General features: G+C 47.9%; 1 protein-coding gene across 1 annotated transcript in view; it reads right to left on the bottom strand.

Annotated features, from left to right (window-relative positions):
• Positions 1-99: 99 nt before the first annotated feature.
• CLHC1 (clathrin heavy chain linker domain containing 1) overlaps positions 100-19,325 on the bottom strand; it is a 39,405-nt gene continuing 20,179 nt past the window's right edge. Inside the window, exons 9-12 of the mRNA XM_083175209.1 lie at positions 18,472-18,646; positions 15,623-15,825; positions 12,649-12,828; positions 100-490 (exon numbers count right to left, since the gene is read on the bottom strand). Of these exons, the coding sequence (XP_083031335.1) occupies positions 294-490; positions 12,649-12,828; positions 15,623-15,825; positions 18,472-18,646 (755 nt within the window). The 3' untranslated portion in view covers positions 100-293. The remainder of the gene's footprint in view (positions 491-12,648; positions 12,829-15,622; positions 15,826-18,471; positions 18,647-19,325) is intronic.

Raw genomic sequence — 19,325 nt, 5'->3', positions numbered from 1 at the left:
TTCAATGTGGAGATAAAGAAACAGGTGGGTTTTGCCATTTAAATGATTCCTGCTTTAAAATAACAGGCATGTTCGCTGAAATTCCGACATCTTGCAGGCTATAACATAAGTCCCTTTTATTAATTAACATTTGCAATAAAAAAGGCAAATATCACAAGACCCATAGGCATATGCACATACTACTGATATTTTAGTCATGACCAAAACAATAGTTTCCGACTTTTTCATCTACTGTATTTCCTGTTGTATGGAATTCTGGTCCTAGTGCTCCCTCTGCTGGTGCATTCCGGGAATCACATAAACACATGCTCCATGATTTTTGCATCCTCATCTTTGGATGAGATCTCCACAACTCCATCTTGTGATATGACGATGGACATGATCTTCTCAGACAGGGCCCTGTAGTTATTATTGGAGCATTCCTCAGCAATCTCTACCCATCCTTCCAGTGTGCAGACCACATCATTGAGAATCACCTGCTCCAAAGCCGCTGTGGATCCAGATAGACAGAACAGAAATGTTATATATCTATATATAAACGTGGTGCCTAACGCACAAACATACTGTAGTCAACTATCTATCTATCTATCTATCTATCTCATATCTATCTATCTATCTATCTATCTTATTCCATCTATCTATCTCTCATACCTGCCGACTTTTGAGCTGCCCAGCACTGTTAGGCAGGGGGTTGGGGCCATATCCCGGAGTGAAAAAGAGGAGGTTTGGGGGCGTGGCCACACAGATGCTGCCCTGTTGGGGGGCGTGCCTACATTGTTGCGTCATTTTAGCCCCCCCCCATCGGGCAATGCCGGTATTTCACGCATTGCACGGCGGGGGGCGGGGCTAAAATGCCGCGATCGCGGCATTTTACCCATGGACCCCCCCACTGAGGGACACATCGCGGGAGCTGGGGGGGGGATATGCGGGAGGATTGCCACCCTTTCCGGGGGGCCGGGAGGGGGACCTGATTTCCGGGACCTCCCAACCATTCCGGGAGGGTAGGCAACCCTGATCTATCTATCTATCATTACCATATCTATCTATCTATCTATCTATCTATCTATCTATCTATCTATCTATCTATCTCATATCTATCTATCTATCTATCTATCTATGTCATATCTATCTATCTATCATTACCATATCTATCTATCTATCTATCTATCTATCATTACCATATCTATCTATCCATCTATCTATCTATCTATCTATCTATGTCATATCTGTCTATCTATCTATCTATCTATCTCATATCTATCTATCTATCTATCATTACCATATCTATCTCTCTATCTATCTATCTATCTATCTATCTATCTATCTATCTATCATTACCATATCTATCTATCATCTATCTATCTATCTATCTATCTATCTATCTATGTCATATCTATCTATCTATCTATCTATCATTACCATATCTATCTATCTATCATTACCATATCTATCTATCTATCTATCTATCTATGTCATATCTATCTATCATTACAATATCTATCTATCTATCTATCTATCTATCATTACCATATCTATCTATCTATCTATCTATCTATCTATGTCATATCTATCTATCTATCATTACCATATCTATCTATCTATCTATCTATCTATCTATCCATCTATCTATCTTTCTATCTATCATTACCATATCTATCTATCTATCTATCTATCTATCTATGTCATATCTATCTATCATTACAATATCTATCTCTCTATCTATCTATCTATCTATCTATCATTACCATATCTATCTATCTATCTATCTATCTATCTATCTATGTCATATCTATCTATCATTACAATATCTATCTCTCTATCTATCTATCTATCATTACCATATCTATCTATCTATCTATCTATCTATCTATGTCATATCTATCTATCTATCTATCTATCTATCTATCATTACCATATATATCTATCTATCTATCTATCTATCTATGTCATATCTATCTATCTATCTATCTATCATTACCATATCTATCTATCTATCTATCTATCTATCTATCTATGTCATATCTATCTATCTATCTATCTATCTATCTATCTATGTCATATCTATCTATCTATGTCATATCTATCTATCTATCTATCTATCTATGTCATATCTATCTATCTATGTCATATCTATCTATCTATCTATCCATCTATCTATCTATGTCATATCTATCTATCTATCTATCTATCATTACCATATCTATCTATCTATCTATCTATCCATCTATCTATCTATCTATGGTGATTCTGGTTGGTTTGCAAAAGCAAACTCCTTTTTTAATGGGCAAAACCATGGGGGTTATTCTGGTTAATTCGCAGAAGGGTACGGGGACCGATGTTTCTATACTGCGCATGTGCAGGGGGGGGGGGCAGAGAGGGGCGTGGGGCGACGTGCCACCCCATTAGCATATGGTAACACCCAGCATTTCCCGGGCATTGCCATGAGAACTGGGTGATCTCATGCTAATGAGGCCGTGATGCGGGTGCGGGGGGCGTGCGTATGACATCACCGGATGTCAGCTGCCCGCCCACTTCCTTTTCGAGCTCCATGCATATGTAAGTAGCTTCAGAATCACTTTTATATGCGTGCGCCTTTGCCATCATTCGATGGTCGCCGATCATCGAATGATGTGGGCGGATCCCACAAGGCTGCGAATGTATGTTACTGTGTAAAATCCATTCACAGGCCCTCCGAGCGAATCACCCTTGTGAATGGGTGGTGCCAGCTAATCAACCAGAACCCCCCATGTGCACTGCAGGTGGGGCAGATGTAACAGGTGCAGAGAGAGTTAGATTTGGGTGGGGTTTGTTCAAACTGAAATCTAAATTGCAGTGTAAGAATAAAGCAGCCAGTATTTACCCTGCACAGAAACAAAATAACTCACCCAAATCGAACTCTCTCTGCACCTGTTACATCTGCCCCACGTTATCCCTGACCACTGAAGCCAAAAAGTCCCCTAGGGATTTAGGGTAAGGTTTTACTCCACTGTAAATGCCCCCATACATTAGTCCGATTCTGAGGGGTCGGGACCAGAAATCAGCCCAAATCGGATGTTTTCCGGTGGTCCAACCTCGGAGCCTCCTTCTGGCGGCAGGAAACGGGATCGCATGCGATACATCGCAGTATTGTATGGCCAGCTTAAGGCTCTGGGCCACCCCTTTCTCCCCAGAGTATGCCAAATCTGTCCCCCTGGGAAACACCCACTAGGATCAACTTAGTCAGAGGCCAATACATCTACCTGTATGTTTATGGGGTATAAGTCCCCGATCCCATGTGATCTCGTTTGTCCCGACGGCCGTTTATCAGGCACGCAAAGCATAATACCAATAGCAGTGGGTATCGGGGTAAAGGACGCTGGGCTATAACTAATAGTATACCACCCTATGTCTATGGGTCATTAACCTGTAGAGAATAAAGTTAAACACTCCTGGAACATGTCAGCTGGAATGTCACAGTGACTAGAATACAAATCCAATTCCTAATGATGACGTCATTTGCTGAAACCATGTCGGCTATTTTCCATGTAGTAAATAAACTGAGAGCAGATCGGAGGGTGCAGATCGGAGGGGGCTGATCGGAGGGTGCAGATCGGAGGGGGCTGATTCACTTTCCTCCAATATCAAATCATTTTCCTTCCATATTAATGAATTTTCCTCCCTTATTCTGAGAAACCCCAAGTTACAAAACAAGGAAGCTGATTGCAAAACCTTCATTACCGATCAGATCAATTGTTTCCACCCATTATCGTGTTCCCATGGATGACATTTACTAGATATTGGGTCACTGGGACAACAATGACCACCATCGAATCAATCCTTGATGTGGAATTACTCTAGGCTAGGGGAAAATACCGATGTATAATTAGCATTTTGTTCTGTTAGTGATTAGAACTCTTTGCTCAGTGTTCACGGAATTATTGCTATTTGTACCACAAGTTTTGTACAATATATACACTACCGTTCAAAAGTTTGGGGTCCTCAATTTTGGAAGCATCCTGTCCTACCCCCCGTGGACCTAATAAGGCCAAGCTTACTTACAACTTTACCATGGAGACCTTGTATTGTCCCTACTCGTCCTCGTCCCTCACCCCCTACGTAGCTTTTTTTAAACTTTTTGCTGATATCTAGTGTTGTTGTTCGGATCTATACATCTAATATTTGATGATTTTTCTAATGTCGAATGTGATTTTTGTACATTCTGTGTCTTCAGATTTGAGGAATGCTTCACGTTCCCCCTTTCTCCTGTATGTATCTTTATTGTTCATCTCTAACCCCCCCCCCCCCCCCCCCTCTTCCATCTCTTTGGTCTCTGTCATCCCTCCCATCTATCTCTCATATTTGCCCCTCTCTCATTTTGCAAAACCTTCCTCATCTACGTCCCCCTTTCCCTCATCTACCTCTTTTTCTCTGCCCCATCTCCCTCTCAACTCTATCCCCCTCTGCAGCTGTCACCTGTTACCCCTCCGCCTGTCTGTCTCACTTATCACTGCCCCCTCTGTCTCTCTCTGTTATCTCTCTCACACACTCTCATACCTCCCAACAGTCCGGATTTCAGTGGGACAGTCCCGACTATCAGGGCCTGTCCCGCTGTCCCACCCGCGGGCGGCAGTGTCCCGCGGTGAGGGGGGGCTGTTGGGAGTCCCCCCTGTCGGCTACTAAGCAGCGGGGAATAAACTCTGTGCGCATGCGCACAGCGTCTATTCCCGCAGCCAGGGGGCTGGGGGCATGGCTAGAGGCTCACAGAGCCTCTGGGTCATGCCCCCATAGCGTCAAAATGGGGGCGTGGCCTCGCAGGAGAGCCGCGAGTTCAGGCCATGCCCCCGAAATTAGGCCACGCCCCAAAATTTCCAACGCGCCTCCGGCGCGCAGCAGCTGTGTCCCGCATCGCTATCGGCAGAAGTTGGAAGGTATGTGTGGTGACCAGGGTGCATAGGGAGTATTCTCCCCTTACCTTGCGTCTTCAGGGCACTTCAGGTTCTTCAGATTTTCCGTGGACAGGAAAGGGACACTTCAAGGAAAGGGGAACAACGTTCTGTGGTACAACTCAGATTTATTATGAGATAAAGACGTCCTGTGCCCACTGACCCTCACAGCACAGCAGCACTAAGGACTTAAGGCATATTAACAAGTACAATAGTTGTGAACATGAACTGGCTCTATTAGTATTTACCGAATAGAACAATAAAGTGTGACAACCTAATCACACTACACAGGTGCCCACTAGGGCCTACAGACTCCACGTGTTCAAGGTACCGTGACGGGGTTCGGGGTCAAACACCCCCGCTTTGAGGTTACTACTGGGTCAACTAGTCGACACGGCACCATTAACACTGAAGGCTACCTTTGATGTATTCACACATTAAACCGCGCATGGTATATCACAACAATGGTTATAACAGTAAGCAATAATCAGATAACTGGTGCACCAATCTAACTGACGGACTGGGGTAACGTCACCTTGCATGGGGTTCAGTCCCGGTCAACCTGTGCACAGGGGCTTGGGAAATGTCTGTCCAGTGGAGCCGTCCGGTATTCGTAATGGGCTGCGTTAGGCCTGCGCCTTCCTGCTGGGAAGCGTCGCGTGGGGCAAGTGGCCCACTAACCTGGGAGTCCAGCAATCAATTTATGGCGGTGTAGTACTTCCATTAGGCCACAAGGTGGCAGTGGTTCCTCACTAATAGCAAAGGATAGCTAGCAGTGAAGTGTGAGCTGGCTAGGTCCTGCAGCTCGCGTTTAGGCGTTCCCTCCTCTGCGTATGGGTGGACTGGTGGGTGGTGGGGCACACCCTGGTGCAAGGTAATGGAGTGGCCGTCTCTTAGAGCCAGAGTCTGGGCGCAAGGGGGTAGTTGGGGTGACTACCCGGCAGGTCAGGGTCTGGGAGCAAGGGGGTAGTCGGGGTGACTACCCGGCAGGTAACTGGGGCGGCAGGTTGTGGGATCGGGCGTTGGGCATAGGTGGGCAGGGGTGACTGCCTGGCCGGGTGTAGGTACCTGTATGCCGCTTCCTGGTGCAGGCTCCCGCCCGTCGCGCTCTGCTATGCGGGGGCTGCGTCCTCCTCGTCAGGACGGCGGCACACCAGTGTGGGCGCCACAGCCGTGGCGTTGCCGCACTCGGTGGCTCCTCCGGTCCCCTTTCTGGATGCTAGCAACGCTGTCTCTTCTTCCCGGCCGCCGGGTCTGGGTGACGCGCCACTCGGCGCCGTCTCCTTCCGCGCCGTGCAGGGACCGTCTTCCTCCCGATGCCACACTCTTCTCCTTGCTGCTGCGCGGCGTGGATCTCGGGCCCTCTCTTCTCCGGGTCGCGGGGACTTGGCACTGCAGCTCTCTCCGCACACTCTTCAGGCCGGCACCGTGACGCCCAGTCTCCTCGCACGCTGCTCCTTCTTCTGCCCGTGAGTCTCCTCCCTGCCCCTTCCTCTAGCCTATTCCCTACGGGCCTGACCTGCCAATCACCCCCGGAGGCGCGAAGTCCCAGGGGAATATTTAACCCTGTGCGTCCCGTATGAGGTGCTGGCTGTCTTAACCCCTGGTGCCCTGGATGGGGTTAACTGTCCCCAGTGGGGCTTTGGGGCACCACATTCACCCCTGCTTTTTCAGATGCGTGTCCTCGCGCATGAAGTCATAGTGGAGCATTGTCCTTTACCATCCCAATCACATATTTACGATAGTAACAATAACAGTGCTTTACAGCTTACAGTACATACACAACAGGTTAGAGGCAAATATCTAATCCTGGTACCGCCGGGGAAGTGTACCCCGAGTACCCCTTTCGGAGCGCCTTAGCTCAGGCTCGGGGGCCACCTCCTCAGACGCGCGAGGTGCGCGTAATTGAACTAGCGGCCTAGGCTGGGTTTGCCGTGGCATAATGGACCAGCCCACCGACATCAATAGCTCGAGAGGGTCAGTGGGCAGCAGAGGCGAGAGGACCGCTTCACCCTTCGGCTCTTCATCCCCACCATCCTTTGGTGCTTCCTTTAGCTTCTGGTCCTGTCTTAGGCGGAGCCTACGCTGACTTCTATGTGCCGATGCTGGAGGGGCGCCGTCGAACTTTGAGGTCTGGCCACCCGCCACTATCAACATGGATTCGACTGCGCGCGAGTTTAGCCCCCGCTTTGGGTTCACTTCGGTATGTGACCGCTTCTTCCTCATTGGCTCGCTCTGTACTCGGACCTGAGAACTCTGTTGGCCACATCCGTACACTTTCCCGTTACTTCTTCCTACCCCGTCTTCTGTTTCTTCGGGGTACACACCACTCCGTTGGGGCGGATCTTTCGGGGGGTAGTACCGTGGATGACTTCTGTGGCTTGGGTATTTCCAACGGCGCTCTCTTCTTGCGGCATATCGGGTGCCTCTGACTGGAACGCCACCAGGGCCAGTGACGTTGATTGCCCGGAGGCCCTTTCTTCCCCTGATGATGTCGAACTCCACCGGCTCCCCGGCTTCAAGACTTCTGTAAAAATCTCTTGCATTCTTCTTCGGGATAGCTGTGAAGTGGACGAAGATATCCCTTTCTGTATCAGCACAATTGATAAAGCCGTATCCCCGTCGTACATGGAACCAGACCACCCTTCCCTGGCTCTTTACGCGGGCTGAAGGGTAACGATCCGATGTGGCAGGTAATTCGCTCGCATCTATATAGCATTGTCTGCCGTAGCAAGCCTGCCCATCTTCTGGGGCTGGACCTAAGCTTCCCGTCCTCCCCGAGGTTCGGCCCTCGACCTCGGGGTGTTGGGGTTTAAATCTTCGTCCCGGTTACCGTCTCTCTCTGTGCTTCCGACCTCCTGGCTTCGGTAGTACGTCGGACGTCCCAGCCCATCAAACCGGTCGGGAGGCTGCCGTCCACCTTCTCGGGGCGGTTCCCACCTGCTTCGGGCCGGACTTTGTCTTTCGGATCTCCATCGTGGTTCTGCATAGCTCGGTGCCGGTGCACTTGCCATCCGACGCATTTCTCTCTGCATCTCCGCCATCGCAACGGCCAGTTCCTCCATTTGTTTCTGGAGCGTTTGCATCGCGTCTCTGTCGGGCTGCTGGCCACCTTGCACCGCCAAGCCTTGGGTCCGTTTTGCCCTGTCAGCGGAACTGGCTGTGGCTCCGGTTGGGTCCACTCTTTCTTTGAAGCCGATCAGTTCTGGATACTCCTCTTCCCTATTTTTAGGGTTTCCAATGATAGCGAGGGCAGCCGTCTTGAAGTCCCGGAAGGTCTTGCCAGGCATCTGCGACCTCAGCAGCCGTAACTGGATCTTGACATTTTCTTGGGCCACCCCTTCGACAAATTGAGCTGTTAAGGCCTCGTCGGCGTTTCGCACCTCCTCCGGGTCCACCGCTCTAATAGCCTTTAACGTCTCCTGTAGGCTCAGGGGGTAGTCCCGTAGGGACTCATTTGTCCGTTGTTTGTGGCCATACAATTTCATCTTCAGCTCAGGGATGGTCTTTGTTTCGAATGTCGTGAAGATTTTCTTTAGCATGTCTGTCGCACTTTTTCTATCTTCCATTGGCCATGAGGCCACTTCTCTGCGCGCCGACCCAGTCAGCTGCCCCATCAGGATTTCCACCTTCTGCTGTTCACTAGGCTTATACATCCGGAACGTGGATTCTATGTTGTTCCTGAAGTCTGCAAATGGGGTTTTCTGTAGCTGGTCATCGTCTCCGCTATAGGTCAGGAGCCACGGGGCTCCGAAATAGTAAGGTAGGGTGATGGCCGCGGCCGGTGTTGCATCATCTGCGTCTTGAGCGTCCTGTTCTTGATTCTGTGGGTTTGGCGGCTGTGCCGCCCCTCCGCCTTGTTGCTGTTCCATTTTTCACTGGGTTGTCGCTCTCCTTGTACACACGGATCCTGTTCGGTTTGACGCCAAAAGATATGTGGTGACCGGGGTGCATAGGGAGTATTCTCCCCTTACCTTGCGTCTTCAGGGCACTTCAGGTTCTTCAGATTTTCCGTGGACAGGAAAGGGACACTTCAAGGAAAGGGGAACAACGTTCTGTGGTACAACTCAGATTTATTATGAGATAAAGACGTCCTGTGCCCACTGACCCTCACAGCACAGCAGCACTTGGGACTTAAGGCATATTAACAAGTACAATAGTTGTGAACATGAACTGGCTCTATTAGTATTTACCGAATAGAACAATAAAGTGTGACAACCTAATCACACTACACAGGTGCCCACTAGGGCCTACAGACTCCACGTGTTCAAGGTACCGGGACGGGGTTCGGGGTCAAACACCCCCGCTTTGAGGTTACTACTGGGTCAACTAGTCGACACGGCACCATTAACACTGAAGGCTACCTTTGATGTATTCACACATTAAACCGCGCATGGTATATCACAACAATGGTTATAACAGTAAGCAATAATCAGATAACTGGTGCACCAATCTAACTGACGGACTGGGGTAACGTCACCTTGCATGGGGTTCAGTCCCGGTCAACCTGTGCACAGGGGCTTGGGAAATGTCTGTCCAGTGGAGCCGTCCGGTATTCGTAATGGGCTGCGTTAGGCCTGCGCCTTCCTGCTGGGAAGCGTCGCGTGGGGCAAGTGGCCCACTAACCTGGGAGTCCAGCAATCAATTTATGGCGGTGTAGTACTTCCATTAGGCCACAAGGTGGCAGTGGTTCCTCACTAATAGCAAAGGATAGCTAGCAGTGAAGTGTGAGCTGGCTAGGTCCTGCAGCTCGGCGTTTAGGCGTTCCCTCCTCTGCGTATGGGTGGACTGGTGGGCGGTGGGGCACACCCTGGTGCAAGGTAATGGAGTGGCCGTCTCTTAGAGCCAGAGTCTGGGCGCAAGGGGGTAGTTGGGGTGACTACCCGGCAGGTCAGGATCTGGGAGCAAGGGGGTAGTCGGGGTGACTACCCGGCAGGTAACTGGGGCGGCAGGTTGTGGGATCGGGCGTTGGGCATAGGTGGGCAGGGGTGACTGCCTGGCCGGGTGTAGGTACCTGTATGCCGCTTCCTGGTGCAGGCTCCCGCCCGTCGCGCTCTGCTATGCGGGGGCTGCGTCCTCCTCGTCAGGACGGCGGCACACCAGTGTGGGCGCCACAGCCGTGGCGTTGCCGCACTCGGTGGCTCCTCCGGTCCCCTTTCTGGATGCTGGCAACGCTGTCTCTTCTTCCCGGCCGCCGGGTCTGGGTGACGCGTCACTCGGCGCCGTCTCCTTCCGCGCCGTGCAGGGACCGTCTTCCTCCCGATGCCACACTCTTCTCCTTGCTGCTGCGCGGCGTGGATCTCGGGCCCTCTCTTCTCCGGGTCACGGGGACTTGGCACTGCAGCTCTCTCCGCACACTCTTCAGGCCGGCACCGTGACGCCCAGTCTCCTCGCACGCTGCTCCTTCTTCTGCCCGTGAGTCTCCTCCCTGCCCCTTCCTCTAGCCTATCCCCTACGGGCCTGACCTGCCAATCACCCCCGGAGGCGCGAAGTCCCAGGGGAATATTTAACCCTGTGCGTCCCGTATGAGGTGCTGGCTGTCTTAACCCCTGGTGCCCTGGATGGGGTTAACTGTCCCCAGTGGGGCTTTGGGGCACCACATATGCACTCTCCCTGGGGGTCTTCGCTGGTCCTCTCTTTTTTTTTTCTTGTGTGCATGAGCAAATTAGTAACATGAAGAAAGACTAATTTCCCCTGATGATATCTGGTGAGTATCAGTATACAGGTAACAATTTCATAGTGATCCAAAAGGATCGATCTGGACTCTCCAATTGTCCCTGCCTACAATAATGCCTCTTGTAACATCTCATGAGGCTAAGGCCCACAGAAGTGTAGAATTCTGATAATACAAACAGTGGCCTAGGCCCAGAGCATTATGCTATAGGCAAGGGGCATGGCCCACCCCACAGGTGATGTCACTAGGGTACACCCCACATGTGATGTCACTAGGGCATACCTCCCAACTTCTGTGTTGGTGACAACGCGACAGAAGCTGTTAGCTGCATCGGAGACAGATGGTTGTCCCCGCTGTCATTGCGGGGATAGCCGGCTCTGCAGCAGAAGGGAGACCAGCGCTGGATCCTGGATCGGTGAGTATGTGGGTGTAAAAGTGAGGTGTGTGTGTGTGTGTGTGTGTATGTAATAAAGTTTTACTTTTCTGTGTGTGCGTTTTCTTTTAACATTCTTTTTACAGGTGGACTACAAGTCCCAGCCTGTGGGGGAGGTCTGCTGGGATTTGTAGTTCTCCTGTATAAAGCAATGTTAGGATTGAAAGATTTTACACCATCAGGCAGGCGTCCACTGGCCAGGGACGCCGGTGACAGCCCCGGGCTTCAGCCCTGGACGGGGAAGCCTTGGGGGGGGGTCCCCACTCCTCCAGGTACCCCGTCCAAGGCTGACCAGCCACGGTGCTCATGGTACGGCTGGGGGACCTTATGTAAAAAGTGTCCCCCGGCTGTGGCATGACACTGCGGGCTGTTGGAGCCCGGTGCTGGTTTCAATATACGGGGGACCCCCAGATTTTTTGTCCCCCGTATTTTTGGAACCAGGACCGGTCCAAGAGTCCGGGGCTGGTTTTAGAAATACGGGGGACCCCTACACTTTTTGTCCCCCGTATTTTTGGAACTAGGTCCGGCTCAATGAGCCCGGGGCTGGTTATGCTCAGGAGGGGGGACCCCACGCAATTTTTAATTTTTTTTTAATACAAAACCAAAATCGCACATAAGTTCAAATGCGCACATTTTCATGGCTAAAAATCGCACATTTTCTTGCCGAAAATTCGCCCATTATCGCACTCAATCGCACTTTTTACCCTCTAATGCGCATCCCATTAAATATGCGAATTATGAACAAAAAATGCGAATTCAGAAAGTGCGAAGTGCGGCGATGTGGAGTGCGATAAATATATGCGCTTTTCTCGCGTTCCATAGAATGTCACCCTTACTCTCCCCACACTTGTGTATGTTCTCCAGCATTTATAGTGAGACGTCAGATCTGTACATATAATTACAGGGTACATTATAACACTTACTCTCCCCACACTTGTGTATGTTCTCCAGCATTTATAGTGAGACGTCAGATCTGTACATATAATTACAGGGTACATTATAACACTTACTCTCCCCACACTTGTGTATGTTCTCCAGTGTTTATAGTGAGACGTCAGATCTGTACATATAATTACAGGGTACATTATAACACTTACTCTCCCCACACTTGTGTATGTTCTCCAGCATTTATAGTGAGACGTCAGATCTGTACATATAATTACAGGGTACATTATAACACTTACTCTCCCCACACTTGTGTATGTTCTCCAGTGTTTATAGTGAGACGTCAGATCTGTACATATCATTACAGGGTACATTATAACACTTACTCTCCCCACACTTGTGTATGTTCTCCAGTGTTTATAGTGAGACGTCAGATCTGTACATATAATTACAGGGTACATTATAACACTTACTCTCCCCACACTTGTGTATGTTCTCCAGTGTTTATAGTGAGACGTCAGATCTGTACATATAATTACAGGGTACATTATAACACTTACTCTCCCCACACTTGTGTATGTTCTCCAGCATTTATAGTGAGACGTCAGATCTGTACATATAATTACAGGGTACATTATAACACTTACTCTCCCCACACTTGTGTATGTTCTCCAGTGTTTATAGTGAGACGTCAGATCTGTACATATCATTACAGGGTACATTATAACACTTACTCTCCCCACACTTGTGTATGTTCTCCAGCATATGAAATCCGTACTCCTTATGGTCCGTGCAGAGCAGCGACAACACGGCCTGTCCAACAGACAGTGCCGCCGGCTTTTCATTCCACTCTCTGGTCAGACCATTGATGAGCTCCGTAGTCGGGCATTCCTTCAGCAAGAACAAGTAGTCATCTGCAGAAAGCCGATTTATTCATAAAAATACTTATCAGAATGGTCTTATTAATAAAACTAATATGTAACAAATATACATATACACACCAGGCATGCATTGTCCAATATTACACATATATAGTGGCAGGTGCTCAATTAGTTTAGTAATACCATTCAGGTGCATGGGGGGTTAATACAATAGCTTTGGCTTCCTATTACTGGGGGTGCACAGGCACCCCCTAATGAATGTCTCCCCCTAATGACCAGCCCCCTCCTACACAGACTGCTGCAGCAACAGGGAGCTAGCACCACTGTCTCTGTCCAAAGATGGCCACCTCCTTGGACAATACAGACATTAGAGGTTAGCTTGACCTCTAGTGTTTGTCAGATGAGTGCAGCACGCCCAGTGATACCCAGCTGGAGTGCTGTTAGAAATTACCTGCCCTGTCTCCTCGCCCATCAGCGGCACCATGGGGGAAGCGACACCTCCCTCCCCCCGAAGCCGCACTGTGGAACTGGAAGCTCACATGTTCCAGCTCAAGCCGGAGCCTCTCGGGGGTGCATTGTGTACAGCCTGGATTCTTCCTGCAGCAGGCCTCCTCTACGCCCTGTCCCTGGATCCACGGGACACCCTGACACCCTGCAGCTGCCCCCCACAGATGCCCAGGGATCGCTGTACATTCTGTGTGTATGCCCCCCATTCAGTGACCTGGGGGAAACAATATATGTTGTCCAACATTACCTACTAGTTACCAGCAGACAACAGAACAGTAATGTCAGCTCTATCTAATGGCCGTTGGTGCACACAACACTTAAATTCAACACATGGAGGTGAGGAGCAGTGTTAGGGGGGTAGCTTATTTGGCAATTTCACTGATATAATCTCCCATCGCGAGATTATATCGCCCCCGCATTTTTTTGGACTTCTGGTATCACGGATAAAACCACCAAGGTTTTATCGGTGGTTTGGTTTAACGCTAACCCGGCTTTTACCATAGAAAAAAGCTGGTTATTGGGGAACCGCTATCCTATTTGATTTTCTCCGATAACTAGCGGGATTTTCACTGCTGCTATCGGAGAGTCACTTCACCTACTCTGAGTAGGTGATAAGATTTATAAAAAAAGAAAATAAAAAATCAATATATAATATATACAGCCACTGAAATTAATACAGGTTTATTGGGCACGAACATCGCAAAATTGTATGTTTTTTTTTTTTCTTGGGGGGGGGGTGGGGGGGGGGGGTGGGGGGTGGGGGGGGGGTGTTTAAATGGTCAGGATTAATTGTATTTTTTTATTCTTTTACATTGTTTTTTTTTGTTGTTAAGGAAAGTTGTAGAAATATTTTATTTATTTATTTACCCACAATGGCAGGTATTCAATGCTGTTTGTGAGTGGTGACAGCGAGCAGGTCTTCCTGCTCGCTGTCACCACTCACCCTGACAGTATTCAACACACCTCCCTCATACGCCAATTCCCCCTCGATCCGCGAGGGAGAATTGGCGGATGCGGCTCCAGAAGCAGCGAGACTCGCGGCTAAAAACAGCGAGTTTTCTGCATTAGCCGCGGGTCTCGCTGTTTTGGGGAATTCTCGCCGTCCTGTGACGGCGAGGATTTCCCCAGAACGTTGAATAGAGCGAGCAGCCGGCGCGGGGGTTAAACAGTGAGGATCGCTGGTTTTCTGCAATCCTGAGCGAAGCAAGGATTCAGGAACCAATAACAACCTGTAGTGTCCCTACTTGGCGACCTGACCACCATAGTCGTAGCTAGAAATTAAATGCTTGTAATGTCTTTATGTAATATATGTAATGTCTCCCTCCCCCCTTTTCATCCCTGCTTGATGCTGCACTGTAATCCACAAAAAATTCCTAGTGTGCGCAAGCACATACACTATGCATATACTATGAGTCACAGGTTCTCAGAGAGCCGTTGGCTCTCTTTGCCCTTCTGTTCCTCGAGAGGTTTCTGTCCTCCCTCAGCTTGCCAACTTTTCTGACACCTCCTGCTTAAAACCCAAAAAGTCAGAAGGATCGTGAGGCCCCTGGCTCTTTGAGAACCTGTGACTCACAGTATATCTCATTTTAAGAGGCTATATTTGTATATTGAGGACAAAAGAATGTTACATCCAGCACTGTCATTCATCTGTTATTGAGTACACCTGCCGAAGCTTTGTTTGATCATTTGTTAAATAGGTGGTCCAAATCTTTTTCTACAATTATTGCAGTAGATTACTGCACTAGTTACCACCAACCCATTGTTGTATTAACCTAGAGGATATACCTCCATTAATGCAGTGCGAAGACACACTATCTTTGGATTGATTCATTGCCCCTGATGAAGTCCTAAGAGACGAAACGCGTTGGGTCGTGGATTCATACTGTATGTGGCATTTTATGAAAGTGTGGATGCTGGAAAACTCTCAATAAATGTTCATTTGTTTTTAACAATTATTTTGTTTTATTGTATGTATATAGCCACAAAGTGGTATTTTAGTATAGCGCACCTCTATTCCTTTCTCTCCATTTCCTCTTGTTTGTGCCTTTATTAACAGCAAGGTACTATAGGGGTGCTGCTTTTTCCTAAGCGCATGACTAGGGCCACATTACTTTCTCTAGATAGATATAGACCTTTTATATATAGATACTGTACAAATATATGTGAATGTTACTATAAGCTCTAATACGATGTAGTTAGTAATATTTATTGTGGAACTGTAATATATCAGCTACCTTAAATGACTATGTGTTTTTTGTTTAAAAAAGTTTTTCTGTATCTTTGATGGATAGATGACACGTATCAGTTAGCAATAGCTTACCCAGTAAGAAGCGTTTGCTCTGGTACGTGTAGCCAATGGCTCCTTGGATCTGGCCTTGTAGACACATACAGAGAGCAGCCTTCCTGAGGCTGGAACATTTCCTGTAGATGAGCTGGCCCAGGGCTAGGCATGTGGTCTTGTGCTGTGGCTCTTTCTCTCCGTAATCCCAAATGACATCCCCAAGAGCCTCGGAAAATGTTATCCTACAACAGAAAAAACAAGGCCAGAAATATCTTATCATGAGGTAAGGATTACAAATATTTTTGGGGATTTTTATTAAAGAATACACCTCTGCCCTTGCCCATGTAGTCTAATATACCTGTGCAGTTTTCTGGTGTAACTGGTATAATATCTCCCTTCTGCTATACCCCCACTGCCACCCGCAACCTCCTCTGTACACTGATGCTAGAGAGGGCACATGATGGACTTGTTATAAATGGGTTGGGTCCGAATTGTCAATTGACATGTGACAACGTCAACATTTCGTCCTGGTGGCTTAGTGGTGATTTACCTGTTCCTGGTGGATGCAGCAGTGGCTTCTGGGTCCTGGGTGTCATGAGACCATTACTTCCAGGTCAGACCTCCCTAACCTTCCCTAGTAGCTTAACCCTAACACTCCCGCAGTAGCCGAATCCTCCCGCCCACAGCCACTTGGTGATTCAGGTAGAACATTCATTTTATGCGTGCAGTTGGTGGAGTGAGGCCAATCCCAGGACGTTTTTTTAAACCATTGATTTGCAAATAAAAAATGCTCAATCCCGGCGATTGCAGGCCCAGCATTTGCATAACATACAAGAATCCTATACAGAATGTTGATTTTTAGAAACTATATTCTACCTAACCAGGTAAATGATGGTTTCTTACCATTTCACACTGTATTGTCATTATAGAGTATCCCTTATCCAAATATCCGTTATTCAAATTATTCCGAAAACCATACATTCCAGAAAGGGGAAAGCACTACTGGGGACATCTGTAACAGCACTACTGGGGACATGATATGTAACTGACACTACTGGGGACATGATATGTAACTGGCACTACTGAGTACATCTGTAACTGGCACTACTGAGTACATGATATGTAACTGGCACTACTGAGGACATGATATGTAACTGGCACTACTGAGGACATGATATGTAACTGGCACTACTGGGGACATGATGTGTAACTGGCACTTCTGGGGACATCTGTAACTGCCAAAATTGGGGATATGATATGTAACTGGCACTACTGGGGACCTGATATGTAACTGGCACTACTGGGGACCTGATATGTAACTGGCACTACTGGGGACATCTGTAACAGCACTACTGGGGACATGATATGTAACTGGCACTACTGGGGACATCTGTAACAGCACTACTGGGGACCTGATATGTAACTGGCACTACTGGGGACATCTGTAACAGCACTACAGGGGACATGAAATGTATCTGGCACTACTGGGAACATGATATGTAACTGGCACTACTGGGGACATAATATGTAACTGTCACTACTAGGGACATGATATGTAACTGTCACTACTGGGGACATGATATGTAACTGGCACTGCTGGGGACATCTGTACCAGCACTACTGGGGACCTGATATGTAACTAGCACTACTGGGGACATCTGTAACAGCACTACAGGGGACATGAAATGTATCTGGCACTACTGGGAACATGATATGTAACTGTCACTACTGGGAACATAATATGTAACTGTCACTACTGGGGACATGATATGTAACTGTCACTACTGGGGACATGATATGTAACTGACACTACTGGGGACATTACATGTAACTGGCACTACTGGGTACATCTGTACCAGCACCCACCGAGGACATAATATGTAACTGGCACTACTGGGGACATTACATGTAACTGGCACTGCTGGGGACATGATATGTAACTGGCACTACTGGGGACATGATATGTAACTGACACTACTGGGGACATTACATGTAACTGGCACTACTGGGTACATCTGTACCAGCACCCACCGAGGACATAATATGTAACTGACACTACTGGGGACATTACATGTAACTGGCACTACTGGGTACATCTGTACCAGCACCCACCGAGGACATAATATGTAACTGGCACTACTGGGGACATTACATGTAACTGGCACTACTGGGGACATTACATGTAACTGGCACTGCTGGGGACATTACATGTAACTGGCACTGCTGGGGACATAATATGTAACTGTCACTACTGGGCACATCTGGAACAGCACTACTGAGGACTTGATATATAACTGGCACTACTGGGGACATGATATGTAACTGGCACTACTGAGGACATGATATGTAACTGGCACTACTGAGGACTTGATATATAACTGGCACTACTGGGGACATGATATGTAACTGGCACTACTGAGGACATGATATGTAACTGGCACTACTGAGGACATGATATGTAACTGGCACTACTGGGGACATGATATGTAACTGGCAATACTGAGGACATGATATGTGTAACTGGCACTAAATATGTGCAACAAAATGACTGCTTCACATTTAATTTCAGTATCTGAGATAGTTCACAAACTTTGTTTCATGTTTTGAAACCTTGTTTTATGCACAAATAAAATATATTTGTGTGTATTTCATGTGGTTGATGTGTTTGTACAACATAAAAGCAAGATACCTCAAGATACATCATTGAAATATAAAAATATTCTGAAAAACGGAATAATCCGTTATCCAAAATTCTTCTGGTCCCGAGCATTTTGGATAAGGGATACTCAGCCTGTATTGGGATTGAAAATTCAGGGAAAAGATCAATTGTAAACTAAAATTGGGGCATTGTTATAAAAGCGTAGTCTGGTAATGGGAATGCGTCTTACCTTTGCTGAGTTACCCAATGAACAACAAGTTCTATGTGATCATAAGACAGAGCACACTTAACCCCTTCCAGTGTGAGCGCTGCATTCACAGGATGTTTGCCAACACCACTGGTCTCCATAAGAGCCTCAAAGAACATCAGCAGAGGATGAACCTGATCCCTACTGACTGCAACAGCTGCAAAAAGACAGAACATCTCCTTATAGCCACTCCATGGTGGGGTTCGGAGAATACACATCTTCACCAGTCAGTTCTGTGGATGGATGCTGCTTGTTTCGGCTTCAGTGCTGAGCGTACACCACGATGAGCCATTCATGGTCATAATCAACTCAGGGGGAGATGTATCAAGCAATATAGATTTATAAAGATAATATTTGTACCTTTTAGTGTGTAGTAGGGCAGGAAAGGATTGCGTTATTAGTGGCGGGTGTATTAGACTTTCAAGCTTCGCAGCAAAGACAGGAGAACAACCGTCTATTAACCTCCCCCAAACGGACTGCTGCCAACATACAACAGTGAGTTAACGGTCGCCGCCTCCACCACCTACTGCATGCTCAGCCTGGACACACCGCACGGAGAGGTAGATGTATGAAGCAGTGATCAGGGAGGAGAAGTGAGATAGAGAAGAGGCCCATCAACCAATCAGCTGCTCTGTATTATAGATGTTACTTCCGTGCTGATTGGTTGCTATGGTCCACTCCAGGAGAGGGGCGGGAAGGGGGTGAGCAGGGGGTGGAAGCAGGGGAATGCCCAACTGGAGTCACATGACGTCAACATTCGCTCCAAATTCTTAAGATAGCGGGTCCAGGTTGACTTTTCTTAGCGAAGGCAGGAGAAGTGATTCGATGGTGAGCTA

This window comes from Crinia signifera, chromosome 3 (genome assembly GCF_055691185.1).
Source record: "Crinia signifera chromosome 3, ASM5569118v1, whole genome shotgun sequence".
NCBI classification, from domain to species: domain Eukaryota; kingdom Metazoa; phylum Chordata; class Amphibia; order Anura; family Myobatrachidae; genus Crinia; species Crinia signifera.
The sequence above is the reverse complement of the archived record's forward strand: the minus strand, read 5'-3'. Positions and strand labels throughout refer to the sequence as shown.